General features: G+C 34.5%; 3 protein-coding genes across 4 annotated transcripts; 2 read left to right on the forward strand and 1 right to left on the reverse strand.

Annotated features, from left to right (window-relative positions):
• Positions 1 to 1,267: 1,267 nt before the first annotated feature.
• Positions 1,268 to 2,195, forward strand: LOC18036039 (transcription repressor OFP14). The gene has a single exon (XM_006426974.2). The coding sequence runs from the start codon at positions 1,282 to 1,284 to the stop codon at positions 2,176 to 2,178; it is 897 nt and encodes a 298-aa protein (XP_006427037.1). The 5' UTR covers positions 1,268 to 1,281; the 3' UTR covers positions 2,179 to 2,195.
• A 660-nt stretch (positions 2,196 to 2,855) lies between these two features.
• Positions 2,856 to 14,162, reverse strand: LOC18036043 (regulator of telomere elongation helicase 1 homolog). Of its 2 annotated transcripts, none has more exons than XM_024180787.1 (23): positions 14,002 to 14,162; positions 13,258 to 13,514; positions 12,715 to 12,863; positions 11,850 to 11,931; positions 11,555 to 11,702; positions 11,208 to 11,364; positions 10,668 to 10,954; positions 10,494 to 10,539; positions 9,389 to 9,530; positions 9,143 to 9,297; positions 8,478 to 8,569; positions 8,087 to 8,185; positions 7,914 to 7,982; positions 7,689 to 7,775; positions 7,047 to 7,106; positions 6,824 to 6,954; positions 6,235 to 6,292; positions 6,059 to 6,164; positions 5,888 to 5,943; positions 5,152 to 5,754; positions 4,846 to 4,991; positions 4,098 to 4,176; positions 2,856 to 3,382 (listed from the first exon to the last, which is right to left on the reverse strand). In XM_024180787.1, the coding sequence occupies exons 1-22, from the start codon at positions 14,101 to 14,103 to the stop codon at positions 4,110 to 4,112; spliced, it is 3,099 nt and encodes a 1,032-aa protein (XP_024036555.1). In that variant the 5' UTR covers positions 14,104 to 14,162; the 3' UTR covers positions 2,856 to 3,382; positions 4,098 to 4,109. The 2 variants fall into 2 exon arrangements, with proteins under 2 accessions (XP_024036555.1, XP_024036554.1); XM_024180786.1 differs by having other exon boundaries at positions 5,876 to 5,943.
• A 2,517-nt stretch (positions 14,163 to 16,679) lies between these two features.
• On the forward strand, positions 16,680 to 21,649 carry LOC18036044 (heat shock 70 kDa protein 15). The gene is made up of 10 exons (XM_006426976.2): positions 16,680 to 16,886; positions 17,575 to 18,789; positions 18,942 to 19,169; positions 19,282 to 19,377; positions 19,456 to 19,692; positions 19,956 to 20,144; positions 20,231 to 20,377; positions 20,482 to 20,631; positions 20,748 to 20,878; positions 20,995 to 21,649. The coding sequence occupies exons 2-10, from the start codon at positions 17,620 to 17,622 to the stop codon at positions 21,203 to 21,205; spliced, it is 2,559 nt and encodes an 852-aa protein (XP_006427039.1). The 5' UTR covers positions 16,680 to 16,886; positions 17,575 to 17,619; the 3' UTR covers positions 21,206 to 21,649.
• Positions 21,650 to 23,996: the final 2,347 nt, after the last annotated feature.

Raw genomic sequence — 23,996 nt, forward strand, 5'->3', positions numbered from 1 at the left:
ATTCCTATCTAATCTGTCAACAAAATATCAGCACTACAATTTATAATACTTTCCATCGAAAATTATCCTACCAAACATGTCACAAAAGAAAACGGTTATAGTAATTTAGCTATCAATGAAGGCAAGATTCGTGATTCCGGACAAGGTTTGGGAATCAAGATTGCAGTGAAATCCTTGCTGCTTCCTAAGTGTGCTAACAAAACGCCACATCCCCCTTTCCTTTCCGGTAGGAATAACCCCCAATTAAACATTCCATAACATAAAATGAGGGTACTACATACAATTCTCACATCAAATTAGGCCCCAAAAAAAAAAAAAATTGATTGTTTTTGTGTTTTGTGCAATTTATCACCTAGTGAAGCATAATTAAATAACAGAAGACCCTTTTATTAAGGGCTAAATGTGATTTCTTATAGACTAATTTTTCAACAGCTCTGAATGGTAGGTACCTATGTGTATTTTTTTTTTTATTAAAACAAAAATCTGTTGGCCCTATGCATGCCAAATTCAAGGGGTTGAAGTGAATAAAATTAATACTTGGTTGAAACATGCAATTCAAAAATTAGTTTAAAGTATACGCGCTGTAATCCATGCCTGTGCTTTTCAACTATTCTTGAATTGCATGCCTAAGCCCTAATATTTCTGAATTGACCAACTTTTTTCAACTATTTTTTGAAATATTTTGTTTGCTCACTTTAAACCGAAACAAAATTATTAAGTTGCCTAATTACACTCTAAAAAAGTTTAATTTTTAAAACATGCTAAGGTGAACTGCATTGCTGTTATTTTATTTTATTTTATTTATTTTTGAAAGGGAATTGCATTGTAATTTACTGCTATTTTACAAATTTTGACAAAAATTGAACCAATATTTAGTTTTAGATTCTCAAGGGATTTTGTGAGATAATTAAGGACTGGAAAGTTGCCCTATATTTTACACAAAAGGGAAAAGAAAATGTAAAACCATAAAAAAATAAATTCTGATTTTAATTCTATCTTTAGGTTCCCCTCTTAATGTAATGCAAATTAATTTCTATGCTTCAGCTCCCATTTATGGCTTGAAAACTTCCACAAAAGCTACCTTCCATTTAATTCCATTGTTTATGATTTGATTTACAAAAAACATAAAAAAATCTTCCACCAACTTAATTCACGCCAACAAAACGTTTGCAGACATTTATTTATTTTGTATGTTACTTTGCTTTGCTTGTTTATTTATAAACCCACTTCACATCTTCTAAAGTTCAAACTCAAAACACATCTTAAGTGAACCAAAATAAAATGCCCAAGCACCTTCAAAAATCTCTCCAAGATTACCTTTCCAAGATCAGAAAACACACCCAACATAATATTCAACATTCCTCTTCATTTCCTCCTTCTAAAGAATGGATTCTTTCAGGTTGCAAGCGCCCGAAAACCCTATCGTTCGCGATTGCTCGTGGCCAAAACAACAACATCGACGACGACAACAACAACAACAACAACAACAACAACAATGATGCTGCAGCTACGCTTTCAGATATTGACCGTTTCTTGTTTGAGAATTTTAGGTCTCTTTATCTGAAGGATGATAATGAAGATAATAATAACAACAACAGCAAAAAGACAGGATTCGAAGACCAAGATGACCATCAAGCAAGCTTCAGTCCAAGTCCAAGGGGGGTATTATTTGGGTCACCTAGGTTTGTTGAACCCCCGCCGGACCTCTGTGGGTCCCACAGGTTCTTCGTGTCACCGGGGTCATCCGGCTCGCTCATCGAGGAAGCCCGGAACAGTCTGACTGCCACATCCGAGGACGTCGGCTCGACGTCGACCTCAACAACCACCCTAAATGATCACTCCTCCACAATTTCCAATGATTCAAATGATGTCAAGCTTCCCGAAGAATGCATTGCCGTGTTGAAGTATTCTCCGAGCCCTTACGACGATTTTCGACGTTCCATGCAAGAAATGGTGGAGGCGAGAGTGCAGCATAATGCAAAAGTTGATTGGGATTTCATGGAGGAGCTTTTGTTTTGCTACTTGAACTTGAATGAGAAAAAATCATACAAGTTCATACTAAGTGCTTTTGTTGATTTGATCGTCGTTTTGCGGGAAAATTCAAATAAGGTTCCGGCAAGATCACGGAATTTTCGAGTCGCTAGAGAAAGGAGGAGGAGAGTGAGAAACGTAACGTAAGATTATGGCAATAATAGGTTTTTGCATTAAAGAAATATGTATGAAGGGTGGTACCAAGAAAACGTAGGGCTTCAAATTAATTACTGGTTTTGGCCTTATTCATCTTAGTCCTCACATGCAAGATGAATATTAATATGTTTGTCAAGAAGAATGGCACTTTGATTATGATTTAAGTTTTTGTATTCTTGTGGTTTTTGGTGAGATTCGGCACGTATGCATTGGCCTTGTCTGTTGCATGTTCCCCGGTGTTTTAGTTGAATTTGCAATTTGCATATTCCGCTAATTCTAAGAACAGCTTGATTCGGTTTAGGGAAAAGGGAATCATGAATTTCATTCACGCCAATGGGATTTACTTGTATTGCACAGTACCAAATGCCCCAATTGTGTTGATTTAATTAACTGAAATATACAAGTATTGAACTCCTGAATAGGACCTTACAACAGTAATAATGTGATTGTCATCGCTTTCTTAGGAAGCATTAATGTTCAGAAGTGTTTCTCACAAAAATATTTGGCACTGCTTTCTCGGGTACATGTCTACAAACTGGAGCGTTAAGAGTGTGGATTTACTTATTTGTTACAGTATACTGACCGTAAATAATCCCTTTCAGCCCAGGCTTTCGCCAGTATTCGTTTATTAGGGGCATTGAATATAATTTTCTAGTCATGTTTACAGATTATAAATGAAAAAATTACCCAGATACAAGAGAATCGGCTTACAATTTATGAATTTTCGGTTTCCAGTCTCTTTCGCCAGTGACAATAACAATATAGTTTCACTGAAAATCATCTGTAACTTCACTACGGTATCCACATAATAATAAATATGGGACAATTATAGTTACAATTGCCAGAAATCATTTCTTTTACAATTGAACCACGTAAATCTAACTAACTTTTTCTATCTCTTGCACCATGGAAGCTGCAAAAAGATGGGAGGCTATGATTGAGGGATCTTTACATTTTTGAGTTACCAGATCTGTTGGCAGAAAAATAGTTAACACTCCAGGCAAAAAATCACTGTGCAAGCCGCATATATGCAGTTACAACCATTAAAGTCTACTGGCTAGCTCCACTCATAGCCTCCATAATATACAGGAAGAGAGTCATTAACCTCTGGGGCATCACAGGAATACTATTATTCCTTCATTCCACGTGTCAAAAAAGTAGCAGCTTAAAAATCCCGGTACGTGCAAAAAGATCCCTGCAGATCAGAATGTACAAAATTAAACGGAGCAAGGAAAACAGTTATCAAGCCTCTCAATTAATTTAAGAAGCATTGTATACCAGAAATTTGGAAATTTCTAGCCTATATATATTGTCTTCAGTTTTGTTATAAAAAAAAAAAAATGTTTCATGTAAATTAACAAGTGAAATTTCATCTTGAATCTCATAATGATAATAGTGTAATAAGAAAACAGTTATTCCAAGAATAACTGAAGTAGAATGATTGGTTCCTCAAATGCAAGTTTCTAGAAAAACAAAAGAAAAGTTTGGCATATCTTCAGATCCTGTTTTAAAAACACAGACCATCATTTAGTTATTTTGGTTTAGCACTAATTTTCAGGATATGAAATTTGTGTTTCTAAAAAATAATAGGGAAAGCATTTTTTTCACTGGTCTCGTATTTGGAAAACAAAAAAGTAGGCTTCAAAGTTAATTCTATTAATTCTAAATGCACCTTTCTTTTGGCTGTAATGCCAACTGTTATTTAACCATTATACTAGATATTTTAACAACTCTTTCTATCACAACTTGACTTTCCATATATAATATATCCATCATGCACATTTTTTAAAGGAAAGAATATATTTTGTAGATGTACTTTTCTTTTCTCAAATTATAGTGGTAGAAACAGTCAAATATATGGCATACTGTCAGCATCTGAGTATTACTGCTACATGAGTATATTTCCTTACTTTATAGAGCACTCAGCTGTTGTTCATAAGGTACTGCTCATACAAAGGATGGTACTTTGCAGGAACATAATCTTTGAATCTGTAAATGATGACAACAGACAGTGGGTGAGATCCTGGAACAAGGTCACAAGCGAAAAGAGATCACTGCAATGTTATAAATTTTTGTACATAGAAAGGAAAAATAAACGAAGACGAGAAAATTTAAATCTAACAGACAAGGAAAGAAGGCTAAAGACCAACAAGAGGAAGATTAATCTCAGAAGCTTAAAGCTCCAGCCCTAACCCACCAATATTCATTTCTACATGTGATTCAATGGATAGACAAGCAGTTAAGTGAAACCGAAATCTAGTAATTTGGTAGGACATATAAGAGCTCTACCATATAATGGAAAGAAAAAAAAAAAAAAAGGCAATGCCACATTGGCAGTATCAAGTGTAGCATAGTCATTTTGAGATATGCATGACAGAAGTAAACAATCGAATTGACCTCACAGGTCATTATTGAGACAAAATTAATCTACATAACTGGAAATTTAAGTTTGAGAGAGTAATACATGCCAGAAACTTAATAGTATCAATTCCGAAGAGACATAATCCAAGCTTTAAAACATACTCCTGATAATTGAAAGGCTATCATCCTATGTAAATAAATTGAAAAACAGAAACTGAATTTAAAGACATCCAGCCTAGGTCAAAATTTTAAAGCTAGAGGCAAACACAGTAACACCTATAGTATGGAACTTAATACCTTCTAAGAAGAGGAAGCCGCTCAGGTCCAGCGAACAATTTTGCAATTGATTGTAGAACATGACTAATTTTCATTGCCTTGGACTTCATTGCTTTCATAAACCCAACAAATTCTTTGTATTCAGTGGCACTAAGTTTTTCTTGAACCTGTAACACATCAAGTTTCGAAATCAGAACTTGTACTTAGGAGACAATGGTATCAGCTTTCATATACATAGCTCACATATAAAACCATAGCAAATGTTGATGGAACTGAATTATTAGTAACGCAACAGATATGTTTCTCATATTGAAATGAATAAATTACCTGAATCAGAAAAGCAGATCCTTTTGTTTCCTCACCACCACAAGGTGGAGCGCTAGAATGAGATCCTTTGCTTTTCTCACTCTGAATTTCAGCTTCTATCCTGTAAGTTGTCCCATCAACTTTACTGGGTGCTGAACCTTGAGCAATTATCCTGCTTCCACTATCAGAAATCTGAGGCTTTTCGTGCTTCACTTTATTAGTAATGGGAATGAAGCTGCTTGGTTGTGAACTTTCAGCATCTGATGCAATCTCAGAAATTTTTTTAACACATTGCATTTGATCGGACTCACTAATTAATACTTTACGCTTCTTAGTAGAACAAGGTGCTATCAGCTCCTCTTTCCTTGGTTTTGCATGCAATGAAGAATTACTAGTTAAATCTATGAATTCATGATCTCGATATTGTATACTTTTCCTGCCAGACAGTAGTAATTTTTTCTCAAACTGGATAAGGTCACTTGAATTCTTCAATTCAGAAGCCCAAATTCCCTTGTAAGGACTGAGAGATGATCGGTTAGCAGGAACTATTTCTCCTGAGTGGCTTGAGGTGTTTCTGTTTTTCACTTCATGTAGAGAATAGCAAGCTTGATCCACTGCCGGAGTCTATTATTTCATATCACAGAGGAAAAAAATTCACACACAAGAAGAAAGAGGGCGGGGGGGGGGGAAGAAATCAGACAGATCAAAAAGATGAGCTCATAATGAGGAAACAGTAAAAAATTACTGAAGAAGGAACCTCTTCCAGAGAAATTTTATCCAAAAGATCCACAGGTTTCAATTCTCTGACATCTCCTATACAATTGAATTTACCATAAGCTGCTGAATGATGGACAGTTATTGTAAAGTACAAATTAGGATTAAAAAAACCACGAAACAGACAAGATTATTGCTCCAAAATATACTTTACCAGAGACTTCAGTTTTTATTAACTTGAGGTTTGTAGACCCACAAATTCTCTCTTCTCGGAAAAAACGGGTCAATGTGTAAACCACGTCTCCAAATTTTGAGTAACACTGCAAGCAAAAATGAGTAAGTATGAAACAAGCAAAAGGAATAGATTATTCTCTTACCCACATAACATACCTGTATATGAGGTTGTATCCAAAGTGATATTTGGGACTTGCGACTTGGATGTGCAAACCTATTAGCCCGGAAGATAAAAGAAGAGCAATACAAGTTAAATGCATGACAAGGTTCTAAAATGTGGATTTTATGAAGAATGATAGCTGGATCAAAACAAGAAAACTATAAAAATAATATTTATCCATGGAAAAACTCGAGTAGTGAAGTTCCGCATTCTTTAATTGAACAACAATAATGATAATGATTCAGTTCAGCAGGCAGAAATGGTAATAAAATAGAAAGCAGATAATCTAAGGTTAAGAATCTCCTATACACTTATATATCTTCCATAGCTTTCTACTAAAAATCAAATTGCAGAATTTATTTTATATCTGGCACCTTTGGTTCAGAACTAAATTGACGCAGTCAAAATGGCAAATTAAGAATCAACACTTAGAGGCTTTATATTTAAAAAAAGAATGGTAGAGGGAATGAAACGACCTAAACAATACCAAAAATAAACTATATACTAGATAATCTGTTTAATATTGCATCAAAATATAAAAAGCAATTTGGTAAAACTTCAGATAGAGCTAATTGTAAACAAAACCTTTCATCACAAAAGATAATTGCCCCATAATCATGGCGATGACGAATAACACGGCCAACAGCCTGATTTACAGCCCGGGATGCTTGTTGATTGTACCAGTCTTCGCCAGATAGAAAAGACAATTTTGTCTCCTAATGAAGTAATAAAATTTTTTTAAAAACTTAATTGAAAGAGAAGAATTAGAATTTTAGCATGATATCCACCTAGTTGTTATTGATAGTACCTTATATTCTCCCCCTTGAGATTGTGCTTGTAGATCCAAATACTCACGTTTAAGGCGAACCTGTTTTATAGCAAAGGCAAAAAAGATGAAGAGAAGACTGAGACAGAATGCTAAACCATAGAGTATATGGGTTCCAACTAATTGATATAAATAACAAAGTAAGTCTGTAAAGTACAATTATCCAAATTAAAATGTAACTGCTACTAGCAATAGTAATAATCTTCACTTCAATTCAAGCTTAACATGATTTTCTTACGTACTCCCTGACTCCCTCACCCCTACCCTAGAGTGTGATGTGAGGGAGATTGTTCCCTGCCTTTACTCCAAGACAAGGAGAACTAGTTGTCAAAATAATCAAACGTACAGAAATAATTGTGGAAAGAAGATTTTCCTTAAGTTTATAACAAGGTATCAAACAAATTCATCTGGATAAACTTAGATTTTTAAAATCTATAATCATTGAACAAAATTGACAAGACAGCTAGTCAGATTTAAATATGTGATGCTTTATTCAATTATTACAGGTTCACCAGCCAAGATCTTGAGAGGTAAAGCTTGAAAACAGCTTACTACAATAATGATAAACATACAGAGATTAACAAAATGATAAGAAGGGGAAACGGGCCTGGAATATTATGATACCTTAGGATCAGTCATCGTAGCAAATGGCATACCAGTGATGACTACAGCTCTTCCAGCATGATCAGCAAAATCTAGCCCTTCACTCACCTGACAAATCAAAGATATGAAGCAGAAATGTTTATGTATAGTTTCAGAGAAATTTCTTTTGTTTTCATTGATCACATGCTATACACAAATGACAACCAGATTGCAACAAAGGTTACTTAAAAGCCTAATGAAATATACCTTCCCACGACAAACAGCAAAAAATACTGCACCAGAAGTTGAGGTGTCCTTCAGTTTAGCCATATAGTCCTGACAGAAAATAAAAAATAAAAAACAGACAACCCAAGATCAAGACAGCACATAGGATCACAAATGAAAAAACGGTGATTATGTCTGTAGTTTGATTTAAGCACCTCAATTGCCAAAGGAAACAATGAAGATTGTCTGGGTTCCACGACAGGTTTCTTATGTTTGCAGATTCTTTCCCATATTGTTGTTAAATTTCCATGGCTCTGCAAAAGTAAAACATAATTTGTACAACAGTAAAAGTCAATGAATTCACTTCCTCAATGGTAAAAGCTAGGGCTGTGAGATGGTCTATTTATGGATTTGGCAGAAATGAAAAAGTGTTAATACAGAAAGACTGAAGTAGTGGTGAAGTTATTAGCTGGAATGGTAAAGGCCTATGGCAAATCTGGAGTTTGATTACTTGTTTTCTCTTCAGAAAGACAAGTTCCAATTTGTAATTTAAAAAGATCACAATAACCAAATTCAATTTTTAATAAACTGTGTTTGATGCCTTACTGTATTTTTCCAGCACGCAATGCATTGGTCCATAAGGTAGTATGATGGAAAAAATATGAGTAGTCCATCAGGTACAATGCGAGCAATATTGACTGGAACATCAAATTGAAGAAAGTCAACAAGTAATCAAATGATTATCTATTATAATTTTGTGTACTGAAAGTTAAAACTTATAGCCAAGTGCTTCAACTAAATTTCAGCATAATGCATCAGATATGTGAAAGCCCTTGCATCTTTTTCAATTTAGGAACCAAATATAGCTTTTAGTAAGAAAATTATTCTGCCCTCTAAATTATGTAGACATTAGCTGATAGCCAGTTTTGACTCATTTAGTTTTGCATATATTAAAATAATTTCCGCTCCCCGATTATGTTTACATTCCCTTTCACCCCTGTACTGGCACAATCTAGCAAGTACAAAAATTCTCTCAACATATGTAGCAAGAGATCATCGACTGTCTCTTTATTCACCAAGAACTCTCAAGATTTGCCCTTCATTGCAATACCTAATGAGTAGCAACTGAGCAAGAACCTTTTTGGCACCAAAAGGATCTATGACCCCCTTATGCATATCAAAAGTGGCATCTAGATCAATGACCTAGTAATGACAAGCAGAGTAGAGTATCAGCCTATCAAATTGACCATCAGCATGCCTATGCTACATACCAATAGTATTCCCGAGCTCTTGCTTGTATTCTATAGAGTCACGGTTCCTGTAAGATGAATTTAATAAGTAACCAGAGGGACCAACAGGTACAATTCCAGCCCATATCTGTTTTGAAGTTATGACATGAGGATTTTCCACTCGCAGAGGAAAATTCCTGACAAGGACAGCAAGCAGTTCTCAATTCAACAATTATGAAAGTCACAGCATGATAATTGAAAAATACAATATGCATGAAAGTTACTTACAATTTCAATTCCTGCGCAAATGAATCCATGGGTGATAGTGTGCCAGAAGTCAATATGATAGACCCCACTTCCAACCTAGAGAACTCTTGCATGGCAATTCCTGGATTAAAACACCACCAGCTGAGAGTCCTGGATGCCTTACCTGCACTTTCAAAACAATGGAGATATGGAATCATCATTACTGAAGAATGGTAATCTGGATCAATAACAAGACCAAAAATGAAGGTAAGGCATAAGAGTAGTAGTTGAGCATTGCACATTTGTTTCAATATATATTTGAAACAACCCAAAGAATTAGGTATCTGTATAATCCAAAGGATTTGTGGTGAAACGTGTGGCTAACCAAATTCAGTTTCATTCTTTTCTTTCATTCCATTTGGTATAGAGCAATAGGGCTGGAGGGTTTTGCATCTCCATCTCCAATATTTTCCTCTTTCTCCATCTTTCTGCCTCCTCATCAATTGAATTATTGGGGAAAATTGATGAATGCTACATACACACTCCTCAACCTTTACTCTCTCTGTTTTTCCCCTTCCCACTTATTTATTCTTTTGTATCACAATGCCAATTTTTTATATTGGACTATAATACAAATTACATCACTTAAGTTTACTTCTGATAATACCCAGCTCATCAAACAAATAAATGATAGCATGTCAATTATTTTAGCAGACACAGATTGTTAAATCCGAAAGAGTAAATAGTATTGTTAGGCATTTTACCTGTATATAAGCAAAAATTTTCAGTCAACTAGTTAATAACATGTTATCAAAGCTGGCTTTACCAAGTTGTTTTTTCGAATCTCCCCCATCAGAATAATTAAATTACACTAAGTTGTTGTGCTTGTATTATTTGTTATGCTTGCAGTTAGGGTTGTGGAGACATGTAAGAGATTAAAATATTATTGTTGGGCCCTTCCCCTTAATTCTTTGTTTAACTTGCAAAGATTCTAATCCAATGTATTTTATATTGCAAACACAGTCAGAAACCTTACAACAAAAAAACAGGAGAAAGTGTAGCATGAAAACATAAAAACATAAAATATAAATTAAGAACAGGTAAAAATATTCTGCCAATTAGCAAAATAAGTTTCTACTTGAATTACCTTTTAAAACATCTGCAGCATTTGCATCAGCTTCCCGCACGTGAACCTAAAATGACAAGCAAGAGTTTAGAATTCAGATTTCTACTTCCTTATGGTACAAGATCAATGAAACATAGAAAAGAACAATCTCAACTTGGTTCTACCATGAATACACATTGCTAGTTTAAGGCTTACACGATAATATGCTGAATGAGCAGTGCCTTTATCTCTAAAGATAATTTTAAGGATGTTGCTAATGCTTTCTATCCTGCAGGCGGTGGTGCTCTTTTTGTTCTGCAGCTTATCCTCCTGAAGAAGCTCAGCAGCTACCTCAACTATATCGATAAGCTTATAGGCAGTTTCTTGAGTGATATTAAGGTCAGCAAGCAGTTCATAGATGTAAGGCCCTGGCTTAGTAAATCCCAGCTCCTTAGAATTAATAGGCACTTCAGCTATTCGTTTCTCAAGCTTCAGAAGAAGTGCTGCAAGATATACGCAACTTGTAAAGAAATATTACAATGTAAAGTACAATAAAGATGAACAGGAGTTTTTCAAGAAATGAGAGAAAGTATTTCTACATTCATATTATACTGAATGTTATAGAACAACAAAATCATATGAATTGGGTTGACTGCCTTACCCACATGATAAACAATGTACTCTGGTTTCAAATTGCTCTAGTTGCTCTTAACAGTGTATCACAAGAATAAAAAATATATGCCAGTAAATACCTACCTCTAAGAATAGCGAAATTATCTGGATTCAATGTTTCGTCGCTTGACTGCCCCCTTCTGGTTGAAGAAATGTCAATACAATTCTTTGCTTCAGAGATGCATGCTGTCAGAAGCCCAGATGACAAATCGAAGGAGGCAGCATCCGCACATAGACCTTCCTGCATGGTATCTATCATGTAAATAGCTATACTATGCAGATACTGATCTGTTGGATTGGCAAAGAATACTCTATTATCCAGAGTGGATCAGCAGAAAAGTGAAATGAAAACATTCAAAAATAAGCCTCGATAGTCTCAGCAGTTTCACATGTGAACTCTCCAAGTCAAGAATTTGAGTATTTCTTCTTACCAAGTTGTGAGCTTCATCAAATATAAGTATACTGTTTTTCCACTCGACCCCAAGACCTTTTCTAAACCAAGGATCAATAAGATAGTTATAGGGTGCAAAGACAATATCCACGGTCTTTTGGAGCTCCCGTGTCATGAAATAAGGGCACCTACAAGAAAGACATTCCAAATAAATAGCAAGCAAAACAGGCCATGCCACAGACAGTGGCAATCACTTTCAATGAGAAATCTGAGTTCAAGAAGCGAACCAACTAAACACGTTAGCATGAATATAGAAGATTATTATAAGAACATACGGTCCAAATGTTTGTCCGATATTGACTAAATCCTCAATGTCAATAGGTTCATCGCCAAGATGAGGATTGTTCTTCATGTAATCTACAACAGAAGCACAGACATATACAAAAAGTATGGGCCGGCTGAGATAATTATTTACAAATACAAGAAAGTAATTTCAGTACAGAAATAATTCACAAATATAATTTACAAATGCATAGAAATATTAACCATTCATGATATCCATTATAAGCCACACATCAAAACATGTGAAAAAACATTTCCCTTGATAAATTAATCCCATTGTCATTTTCATCTATATGCTGAAAGTCAAATTTAGGTGGTTAAAAAGAGAGAGCCTTGTGGTGTAAATAGACACACTGAAAGAAAACAGTGAAGAAATTTACACAGTTCAAATCAACCATCCTACCTGTTAAAGGTAGTAAGTGTGGGATCTATATAACCAACTGACAATGAAGATGTCGTGTCTCACAAACAAATCCATATTTAGCATAAACAGTCACACAACAATAACCAACTGGCATGCAGAGTGTCACAAAAAATACCATAATCAAAGCAAAGCCATTCGGCTACAATCACAAATGCTCAACTGAAATCACATAATATTACTATCAAAACCTTCAAATTAGATCATCACCATCCAGATCCATAAGTTTTTCTTATTGGATAAATCTTGCCTTTTTGCATGACTTGCACTAAATGGATAGCATATGGGACTCAATTTTCTTTGAGATATCTCAAGTTTTAAGAAGATTTCACTTAGTAACAAAAGGATTCAGGGTCAGACGTTTTGTCTATTAATAGTAAAAATCAGCAGAAGAAAGAAAAGGAATGATAAATGCTCGGTACACACTGTGAGATTACCGGCAACACGAGAATGGTGATTGCAGCGACGATTTGTACCCTTTTTGCAAAGGAATCTGCAGGCATTATTTTGTGCACTTCCACGAAGCAAACTGACTTCACGATGAATGCACAATTGCTCTCGAGATCCTAATATTACCATTTTGGGCCTGCAAAATCTCTATAGTTTAGCTAGTTAACATTATTCAATGAGGCTGTCAAAATATAAAAACCAATTTTACTGCAAGACCTTCAAAGATTCTCTAAATGAGCAATCATTTCCCACGTTTTCCTGACGTGTTACGACAGTCATAACCATTACTTGACAGAAAAGTTAAAATCCTTGACAAAGTATAAAAATGAAGAAGGAAATATGAAATAACTAGATTTTATTGTAATTTTATGCTATTTCAAAAAAAAATAATGTAAAATTGAAATCATGCATTTAGAAATCTTCAGAATAAAAAAATAAAAGAATAAAAATGGGATTTTAAAGCCTTTGCATAGTTACAGTCATGGAGATTGAAACGAGCCTAGGCAAACACTTGAGGAATAATATCTAACCTGTAGTTACTTGTTTTCAACTCTTGAATCACTTGCCGGAGTTGACTATGAGTACGAGAGGTATATAGTATTGTAGGAAGTTTAGAATCACCAGATTGTGATGAATTCACAGATGACTGGCTCCCAGAAATCTGATTATTTACTTGACTCCCAAGAGTTGAGAAACTGCCCAAACTCTTCCTCCAAGCCAGTGTGGCACATAGAAGACACAAGGTTTTCCCAGTTCCAGTAGGACTCTCCAAAAGTGCATTACATTTCTGCCACGCCATAAAGGCAGGAGTACAAAGCATAGTTAGGTATTTGTGGTAATAACAATGTCACTCCACAATGTGGACTGCACAACAACAATGTGACTCTAAACTTAAAATGTGAATACAGCCTGCTATAATCATTCGCCATCTGCAATCATCAGCAAAATTGAGAGTTTTATTACTTGATATTAGAACATATAACTTTAAGGCACATATTTGTGATCGCCCAGAAACAACTTTCTGTCACTTGCGCCAAAAGGAATCAGAAACTATTGAATAGCCTCTTGATCGTACACCCATCCCATTAAGATTATCAAACTAACAGAGCATGAAGCAAACTGAACAATTTACATATTCATTTGCACTAAAATGAAGAACTTGTGTGATCAAACCAGACGACGTCGTTACCGCTGCTTAACATAAAAAATGATACTGAAAAGGAAAAATGAATTTTCATGATCGAAACGAAACCGCAGCGTCTTGGAAGACTCACATTTTGAAGAGACTGAATGACTTTTTCCATGTACACGAGCTGGCAATCGTACGCCTCGAACGGAAACTCCACATCGATACCTCTGATTTTGTAAGTCGGCATTTTGTTTTTCCTCTCACTTTCTCTGTTTAGACACCAAGAAAGTGAAGGGAAATTTTCAAGTCCAGCGATACTAAACCCTAACGGGAGTTTTATTTTTTTATTTATTTATTTATTGTACCGTTTTCCCGCCACCAGCTCGTTAAAGAGCGCAACGACGTCGTATCCTTTCTTTCTTTTTTTCTTTTTTTCCCTTAAAATATATTTTTGTTGTCTATCATTTTTTCAAAAATAATAGTTTTATGATAAATTTCGTTATGACTTTTTGATAAAAATAAGTCATGGTACCGTATGAGAGTTTCTTGCTTTAATAAGAAATTCCTTATTTCTTACAACGTAACTAAGATTTATTATTTTATTCAATATGAATGAATACAAAAAAATAATAATAAAAATAAAAATAAATGTCCCTATTGTTTTGTTGTTGATCAATTGGACTGCTACTGTATGTATACAAATTTGAATTATCAAAGTTGAAAGCTCAGGTCGATCGATTTGTGAAAGACCAGTGCATAATTGACCACGAGCATGTATTACATCTACATAACCGGCTATAAAATTTGTATTAGAAGCGATATGATATTTAAAATTTCATAAATTAATAGGTGTTTTAAAATCTAAACTAGCAAATTAATGATGAAAAATAACATATTAATACGTTAAATTAATATAGGAAAATTGAATTGTTAATCTTCTTCAACATAACTATTTATTGCTTTGTTTGATTGCCTCCACCTATTTTCTTATAGAATCTTTTTAAAGTATTGTTAATCTATCTAAAACTTATACAAATATTTTTGAGATATTCCCATTAAAAATCAATATTTGTGTGCAACCGAATATTTAAAGTTTTTTTAACAGATAATATGCATAAGGTGTTATAAAAACATTCTATTACAATAATTTTCTTCAAATATTTCATTTATTTGATATTATATACTACAAAAGAAAAAAAAAATCTAATACAACTAAAGCTCACTAAAATGGACAATTACTTCAAAAAGTCTAACAAGTATAGCATAATAAAAAATCTCCTATATCTACTGAAAGACTAGAACCATCTATTTTAAAATTAAAAGGAAGAGATGCCAACTAATTCAACTGAAACAGAAAAATTATCAGTAATATTCTTCAATTCCTTAATAGAGTAATAACTAAAAAATAAAAATCCATAATATGAAGTGAAGGCCTATAGAAATTCTAAGGCTACAAGGAGGAAACATGAAATTCTAAAATAATGATGTACGAGAGATATTAGTTCATCTTGGCTTTATAGGTACTAGTTAATTTAACTAGAAAATATAACTCTTATTTGGAATTGAGGTACTATATCTTTTAAGTTACATGTATAAAAAAAAAAACTGAAATTATGAAACAAAAATTAATAATATGTAGTAAATATAAATTTTAAATAATAATTTTGACAAAATTATTAAAGATATAATAAATTTTTATCATACGAGTAAAAAGTTATATCAACATAGTTTTCATAGTACAACACTTAGGTGGCGTTTGTTTTTTTGTTTGAAATCTGAATAGATCTAAATTAGTATGAATTCTGAATAGATCTGAATGTCTGAATCTAAATAATATGTTTATTTTTTTATCTGAATCTTGAAAAATAAGTATTAAGTTGTTTGTTTTTTTCAACTGAAAAAGCTGAAAATATGTACTTTTACATTTGTATCCTTATTAAATTTGAATGTCAAATAAATAATATATTAAATACCACAATATTTTAACATTTATAAGTAAAACTATATTAAAGTGAATACATAATTATTTTGAAATTTTAATATATAAAATACCATAAATTTCAAATTTTTTCGTATATAATATAAGAAAGAAAAAACATGGATATTTTTATGTGGGGTAAATGTCTATGAGTGAGTTTTGGGATAGACATGAAAAATAAATTATAAAACATGGATATTTTTGACATTAGTAAGTAATTGACTTAATTCAAATTTCTTCATTAAGTAAAAAGCCAAAAAAATTGGCTTATTTTATTAAGTCAAAATTATCTAAAAAATCTCATTAAGTTATAAAAACAAACATCTCTAATTAACTTAATTAATTAAGTTAAGTCACTTTAAGTTATTAAGTTAAAAAACAAACGTCTCCTTAGTGTTTACTAAATATTTTAGTACTATAACTTTTAGGTTATAACTGTTCATCTTCAATCTTAAAAAGCACCCATAGTCATATTAGATAGAATTAACAGATCTAGAGTTTGAATCTTGCCTATCGTGTGGAGAAGGCATTGAGTCACCGTTAGGCTACAATTAAGCCAAAAAGAATTGTCCATGTTGACTTTTCTGCTTATTTTTCCAAAGAATGAACTTATTGAAAATAAATATAAACAAAAAGGACCTTAGTAAAAATTCTCCTTCCTACATATAAAACGATGCGTTTTGTAAAAGGCCGGCCCATTGTTAGCCCACAAAAGTTTCAAAATCCGCCACCAGTTTGACCGTGTGACCATTTCCCACGTACCTCATAGACCTTTCTAGAACAAATAGTGTCTAGACTTCTCGCGGACCACTTCGCTTCAGCAACAACATCTTAAAATCTTATATTTTCTTTTTTTAAGAAAAAAAGAAATTTCCAGTTTTTAATACAAACCCTTAAAGCCCTTTGTCTCTAATAAAAGGCCCCGGCGTCTCTCCTCGCATCTCTCGTAGTTTCGTTTCTTTATGTGTTTTTGGGTTTCTCGCACCACCGAAAGCAAAAATACTCAGCAGAAATTTCCAGAACACATTAAATCCCCTCCATTTAAGTCGCTGGTACGATCGTTTTAAACCTAGAACTCTAAGCTCCGAGATTTGAGTTCGAATTTTTTTCTCTTTCTATAATTCTTAGATCTGTGCCTTTCTCTCTATAGATTCGACTTGTATGTGAACAATTTAATCTTTTGATTGTGGATGATAGATTCAGCTTGTTGCGCAGTTAATTCTTGGCTTTTATTGTTGCTTTCTAATTACAGATTCACTCGCCTTGGTTTTTTTTATTATTGCTTCTTTTATTTTTTCCCCTCTGGATGTGATTTGTTTTCTGGATTTGAATTTGATATATTTTTATTTTGGCTATGATTGTTGCTGAGTTTTTCTGTTTTATTCATGTTTAGGCTGTTAGATTTAATAGTGTATACTTGGTTAGTTCATGCACATTGGTTATTTCTATGATGCAATCGTTTTCTCTGATGTGTGCATGCGATTGGATTTGCAATAATTATCATGAAGAATCAGCTCAGGTTTCATTATTGAAGTTCATTGAATTAGTTGATTTTGTTCAACTGTTTTATTGTGTGCATTGCCTTGGACTCAGGGTGAATTCTTTTAACATACATAAATTTCATGTTTGCTTGGTGTTTCAATTATTTTAGAGTAATTAGGATCCGTTATGTTTTGTAGATAATCTTTCTGGTCAAATTTATTACTGTTAATCCTGTAGTTGTTTTCTTTTCTTTTTCAGGAGCCGACCAATTTAATTTAATAAATTGGTTAATTATTGGCAAAGATGAGCGTGGTTGGTTTTGATTTGGGCAATGAGAGCTGCATTGTCGCTGTCGCCAGGCAAAGGGGCATTGACGTTGTGCTTAATGATGAATCTAAGCGCGAGACTCCTTCAATTGTCTGTTTTGGTGACAAGCAGCGGTTCATTGGCACCGCTGGGGCTGCATCATCTACAATGAACCCCAAAAACTCAATCTCACAGATAAAACGGCTGATTGGGCGACAATTCTCTGATCCTGAGCTGCAAAGGGATCTTAAGTCACTGCCTTTTGCTGTAACTGAAGGTCCTGATGGTTACCCTTTAATACATGCACGATATTTGGGTGAAACAAGAGTGTTTACTCCAACCCAAGTTTTGGGTATGTTGCTCTCAAATTTAAAAGCCATAGCTGAGAGTAATTTGAATGCAGCAGTTGTGGACTGCTGCATTGGAATTCCTGTTTATTTCACTGATCTCCAAAGAAGAGCTGTTATAGATGCAGCCACAATTGCAGGATTGCATCCGCTTCGTTTATTTCATGAAACTACAGCCACAGCATTGGCTTATGGTATTTATAAGACAGATCTACCAGAAAATGACCAATTAAATGTTGCGTTTGTTGACATTGGGCATGCAAGCTTGCAAGTATGCATAGCTGGTTTCAAGAAGGGTCAACTTAAGATATTGGGTCATTCCTTTGATCGATCCGTGGGTGGTAGAGATTTTGATGAAGTTCTATTCCAGCATTTTGCAGCTAAGTTCAAGGAAGAGTACAAGATTGATGTCTCCCAAAATGCTAGGGCTTCCCTCAGGTTGAGGGTTGCTTGTGAGAAACTGAAGAAGGTTCTCAGTGCTAATCCCGAGGCACCTTTGAATATTGAATGCTTAATGGAAGAGAAGGATGTCAGGGGTTTCATTAAGAGGGATGAGTTTGAGCAAATTAGTGCTCCAATCCTGGAACGTGTAAAGAGGCCTTTGGAAAAGGCTCTTGCTGAAACCGGGCTTTCAGTTGAGGATGTTCACATGGTTGAGGTTGTTGGCTCTTCATCTCGGGTTCCTGCAATAATTAAGATACTCACTGAATTCTTTGGAAAAGAACCCAGGCGTACAATGAATGCAAGTGAGTGTGTAGCCAGAGGATGCGCTTTACAATGTGCGATTCTTAGTCCTACTTTCAAAGTGCGGGAGTTTCAGGTGAAAATTTCTCTAAATCTTTGTTTCTCTGTGAGCTACGTTATGTTTTTTTTTCATGACAGCACTTACTACTTGCTTTTGTTTTTGTATGCTACGCTGCTTGTGTATAAAAGTTCTCATTAAAGGATTTTTGTTCTCTCCTGAATGTGAAGGTCAATGAGAGTTTCCCATTTTCAATTTCTTTGTCATGGAAAGGCTCTGCTCCAGAAGCTCAAAATGAAACAGGGGACAATCAGCAAAGCACTACTGTGTTCCCCAAGGGAAATCCAATACCTAGTGTGAAGGCTCTGACATTTTACAGGTCAGGTACATTCACTGTTGATGTGCAGTATGCTGATGTGAGTGAATTGCGGGCACCTGCCAAAATCAGTACTTACACGGTTAGTGATACAATAGATTAAGAGTTTTGTCTCTTGTTTTGCTTGTATGCTCTGTCGTATTTTACTTTCTTTCTATTGTAGTGACAATTTGTATTAACTTTTTGTTGGGCAGATCGGTCCTTTCCAATCTACAAAAAGTGAACGGGCCAAAGTGAAAGTCAAAGTTCGCTTGAATATGCATGGGATTGTGTCTATTGAGTCAGCAACAGTAAGTTTATGGAAACTTCTATAACAGAAAATGTAGTATTCTAAATCCTTGTATTTATGATTGTACATCTGTTTTTAGCTCTTGGAGGAAGAGGAAGTTGAAGTTCCAGTTACGAAGGAGCCTGAAAAAGAAGCCGCTAAGATGGAAACTGATGAGGTTCCCAGTGATACTGCTCCCCCTAGTTCCAGTGAGACTGATGTAAACATGCAAGATGCTAAGGGTACTGCTGATGCTCAGGGTACCACTGATGCTCCGGGGGCCGAAAATGGTGTTCCTGAGTCAGGTGACAAGCCTACCCAAATGGAAACTGACAAGGTAGGTGTCACTGCATTGAATGATTTTGTACTGAGAGTCCTCCTGTTTGTGCTGATTTAACTATATCGGTTTTTTTTTATTTTCTGTTTTGCTTTAGTAAAAAAAATCCTTTGTATCTGGATTCACATGGCTAGAGTAACTTTCTGTTTTACATGCTATGTGCATGTAAAATGTGTAAGATAGCGTGCTGGGTTTAATTTTGTACTGATTTGGGAGTTTCTGTTCTTGGTCTGGCAATATTATGAGTTTCCTTTTGGGTGCAGACTCCGAAGAAAAAGGTGAAGAAAACAAATATTCCTGTGTCAGAGTTGGTTTATGGTGGAATGCTGCCAGTTGATGTTCAAAAGGCTGTGGAGAAGGAGTTTGAAATGGCTTTGCAAGATCGAGTTATGGAAGAAACTAAAGACAGGAAAAATGCTGTTGAGGCCTATGTCTATGACATGAGGAATAAGGTAAAAGTGATGCTGATTATATATTACCACGAAAGTGCATTCTTAGTCTTATTCTGCTTGATTTAATACTCTTTCTGTATCCTCAGCTGTGCGACAAATATCAAGATTTTGTTACCGACTCTGAGAGGGAGCTGTTCACTTCCAAACTTCAGGAAACAGAAGATTGGTTGTATGAGGATGGTGAGGATGAAACTAAAGGTGTTTATGTAGCCAAGCTTGAGGAGCTCAAAAAGGTAATTTTTTAATTGACTGTCGTCTACTTGTTCTTTCACTGATTCTGCTCAAAAAGGAAGTGGCATATGAGCAGTGTGTTAAACTTTGGGTTGGATTATTTCAGCAAGGTGATCCCATTGAGGAGCGTTACAAGGAGTTCACAGATAGGAGTTCTGTTATTGATCAACTTGCTTATTGCATCAACAGCTACCGAGAGGCAGCTTTGTCAAGTGATCCTAAATTTGACCACATTGACATAGCTGAAAAACAGAAGGTACCAACTTGTTTTATTTTACCTGTCTTTTTGCCCCTCTATCGCACAAACACTTTATCTCTCTCCTTCTTGGTGTACTTATTGGTGTTGCAATGTTCTCCCTTGATATTTTCTAGGTTCTGAATGAGTGTGCTGATGCTGAAGCCTGGGTGAGAGAGAAAAAGCAGCAGCAGGATGCTCTTCCCAAATATGCTGCTCCTGTACTTCTTTTGGGTGATGTGAGAAGAAAGGCCGAAGCTCTTGATAGGTATTTTTTCCAGAGTTTTTATTCCATCTTTTAGAATGAATGTCACATTCTTTTCTCCTCCTGGATTTGCATAAAAAAGTTCCAAGGTTTTGAAAAATAGAAATTTCTCCTCACAGGTTTTGCAGGCCGATAATGACGAAACCAAAGCCAGCCAAACCAGCGGCTCCTGAGACACCTGCAACCCCACCTCCTCAGGGAGGTGAATCTCAAACTAATTCTGGGGAGGCCAATGCCAACCAGACCGAAAATGCACAGAATGCTACTGGCGAGGCACCTCCGGCTTCCGAGGAACCAATGGAGACGGAGAAGACAGAGACTACTGCTTAAGTTGGGTGGGTTTATTTTAATGATTTATGCAGGCCAAACAGCTTCAGTATGTATAAGAACTATTTTTATGAACGAGACACGAACTTGGTGGGATGGCTTTGGAGGGGGTGGACTGTTCTCTTTCTTGCAATCTATTCTGTAATTTCTTTTTAGTTGGTTTGGTCTTGTTGTTAAAGAGTTGAGTCATTAGAATCTGAAAGTTTTTTTTTTTTTTTTAAGAAAAATGGAGTTGGTGGTGAGCTTTTCTCTCCCTCTCCCAATCTTATATTGGGAGAGATGTAAGACTTGCTTCGGAAAATTGTCTTACTATTTTTAACCATAGTAAGCAAATGCCTCGGTCGATTATTTCATGTCGTTGGATGTTGTCAATTACAAATTTTGAGCTCGTTTTGAGTTTCAATTTTTGTTTGCTTTTGAAATTTCTCTCTTCCCTTCATGCTCGAATCTTGTTTGTGAATGTCATTGAAAACTACATGAGCTCTCTCTTCTCTCCACCAACACCGTGCATTTCAGGATTCTGGTTTTCAAGTTTCTGTAACTATTCTCCGGCAACACCGTGCATTTCATCCAATTTCCCAAACGAAAGTCCGGACTCGTATATATCGGCGTTTGGGAAATTGGATGCAGCCAGGTTGCTTGGTGGAGGAGAGCAACGATATTTGAACGGAAAATTACGAACATCTCTTGTACTAATATTCAGTTTTTTATTGTTTTTATACTAACTAATAATTTCTTAGCAATATGATTTTATATTGTAATCCTTATATTTAAATGTATCTTTATTTATAACTAATATAATTTTTATTAATAATCATATCAGTGGAAATTAAAGTAAAATTAAGTATTAAAATAAGAAAAAGTATTATTCCATGCGAATAAGAAATTAATAATAAGGTATCCTTATTAAGTATTCTTCTTATAACAAGTATATATTTGATGTTTTAAATTTAAATTATCGAATAAATAACTTATTTATTCTTTTTTTTTTTTAATTTTTACTATATTATAAAAAAATTTAGAGTGAGTGGTATATATATTGATTTGAATAGGCGAAAATTTGACAATCTCTTTATTTGAGCCTTAAAATTTATTTTAACACTCAATTATTCATGTTTATTTCTAAAACCACTGTTATTCATTTTTTTAAAACTGTTCATGTTTAGTCTCATTTCTTATGCAGTTATGCCCATGGATTGTTCTAAAAAAATTTGTTTTATTAATCCTCAAACATTTGTAACTACAACTTATTTGGATGTTAAAAATCGTTTTCTTTAGTTTGGATGTTCATGTCGATACAGTATTTATAAGTATTGACTCATTAATATAAATGAATGAAATTAATATGAACTAAAAAAAGAAAAAAGAGACGTAACCTGTAAAATTTTAGATTCTTTGGAGGAGGATTGTTGAGTCGCCAATTGTTGGTATTGGTGGTGTTGTTGGCACAAGCAAAAATAAAATAAAAATAAAGTGAACCAACTTCTAATCAAAAAACATCATTTATTCTTGTGATGAGTGTTTGCAAGAGAGAAAAGAAATGGTAAAATTTTGAAATTTAAGTTATTTTAATAGGTATTTTAGATATTTCAATTTAAAATGAAAAAAAATATATTAGGGTTAGAGAGATAGGTTGAGGGATCAAATATCACTAATCATATGAGAATGGCTTATCGCCCACGGCAAACATTAATACAACCTTAGTACTAGGTCCAGTCCAGGAGATGAAAGAGAAGGGTTGAGCCCTAACAGCCCCTAACTTTCTGTACTCATTCGGAATTGACAAGCGGGCTTGGTAGTTGGTAGAGCTGGCAGGGTTGAAGATGCCTAAAATTTGTTAATGAACATGCTGAAGAAGGCCGTAAGCCTGATCTTGTGCTCATAGAGAATTTAATTATCATTTTGGGCAGGGCTGAAAGCTTGGGAGATGCTCTTAAAACTCGTCAACAAAATGAAATCTTTACAGTGTACACCCAGTTAATGTGGTCGCATGTAACATCGTAATTAAAGCTTTATTCAAATCCAAAGCTCCAGCCTCTTGAGGCATCTACATGGTTTGAGAAGATGGAAGGCAATTGGTGATCTTTTTAATGAGATGAGGATGCTTATAATGCGCTTATGTCTGGGATGGTTAAGGGGTCGCGTGATATTTCTCCCTTAGAAGCATGGATGAAGATATTGCAGCATTTATCTGAGATAAAGCCAGATGGAGTTTCTTTAGCGGTGAAAGGTTTCTCAAGCATGTTGATAATGGAAAATGCAGAATATTTGATAAAAAGAAAAATCTTACGAGTTTTTGAAAAGAAAAAAAAATTATTTCCTCTTATTATGCTGCTTTATATGAATTATTGAAATTAGTTTTTAAGGAAAAAAGATACCCTTAATGTTTGTTTAAGTGATACGCACATAAATATAAAAATACAAAAGTCTCTCTCTCTCTCTCTCACACACACACACACACACACACATATATATATAACATATGGACTTAACACATAATTAAAAACTAGTTCAAGAGCCAAAGAATTATGTAAGAGTCATATTATAAACTGCTCTAAGTTAATATTGTAGCATATTTTTGCTATCAATACAAACAAGTGAAAGATAAGTGGACAACATTGCATCACTCAATGTTGTCAAGAACATTGAACATAAATTTAATAGAGTTCAATTAGTTTTATCATTTTGGTTTTTGGAGAGAATTTATGGAATTTTTCTTATACCTATTAAATAATCACAATGGGAAAGTAATGAATGTTATTCACCTCAACATTATATCATAACACAAAGGAGA

The sequence above is a fragment of the Citrus clementina genome, unplaced genomic scaffold (genome assembly GCF_000493195.1).
Source record: "Citrus clementina cultivar Clemenules unplaced genomic scaffold, Citrus_clementina_v1.0 scaffold_7, whole genome shotgun sequence".
Taxonomy (NCBI): Eukaryota; Viridiplantae; Streptophyta; class Magnoliopsida; order Sapindales; family Rutaceae; genus Citrus; species Citrus x clementina.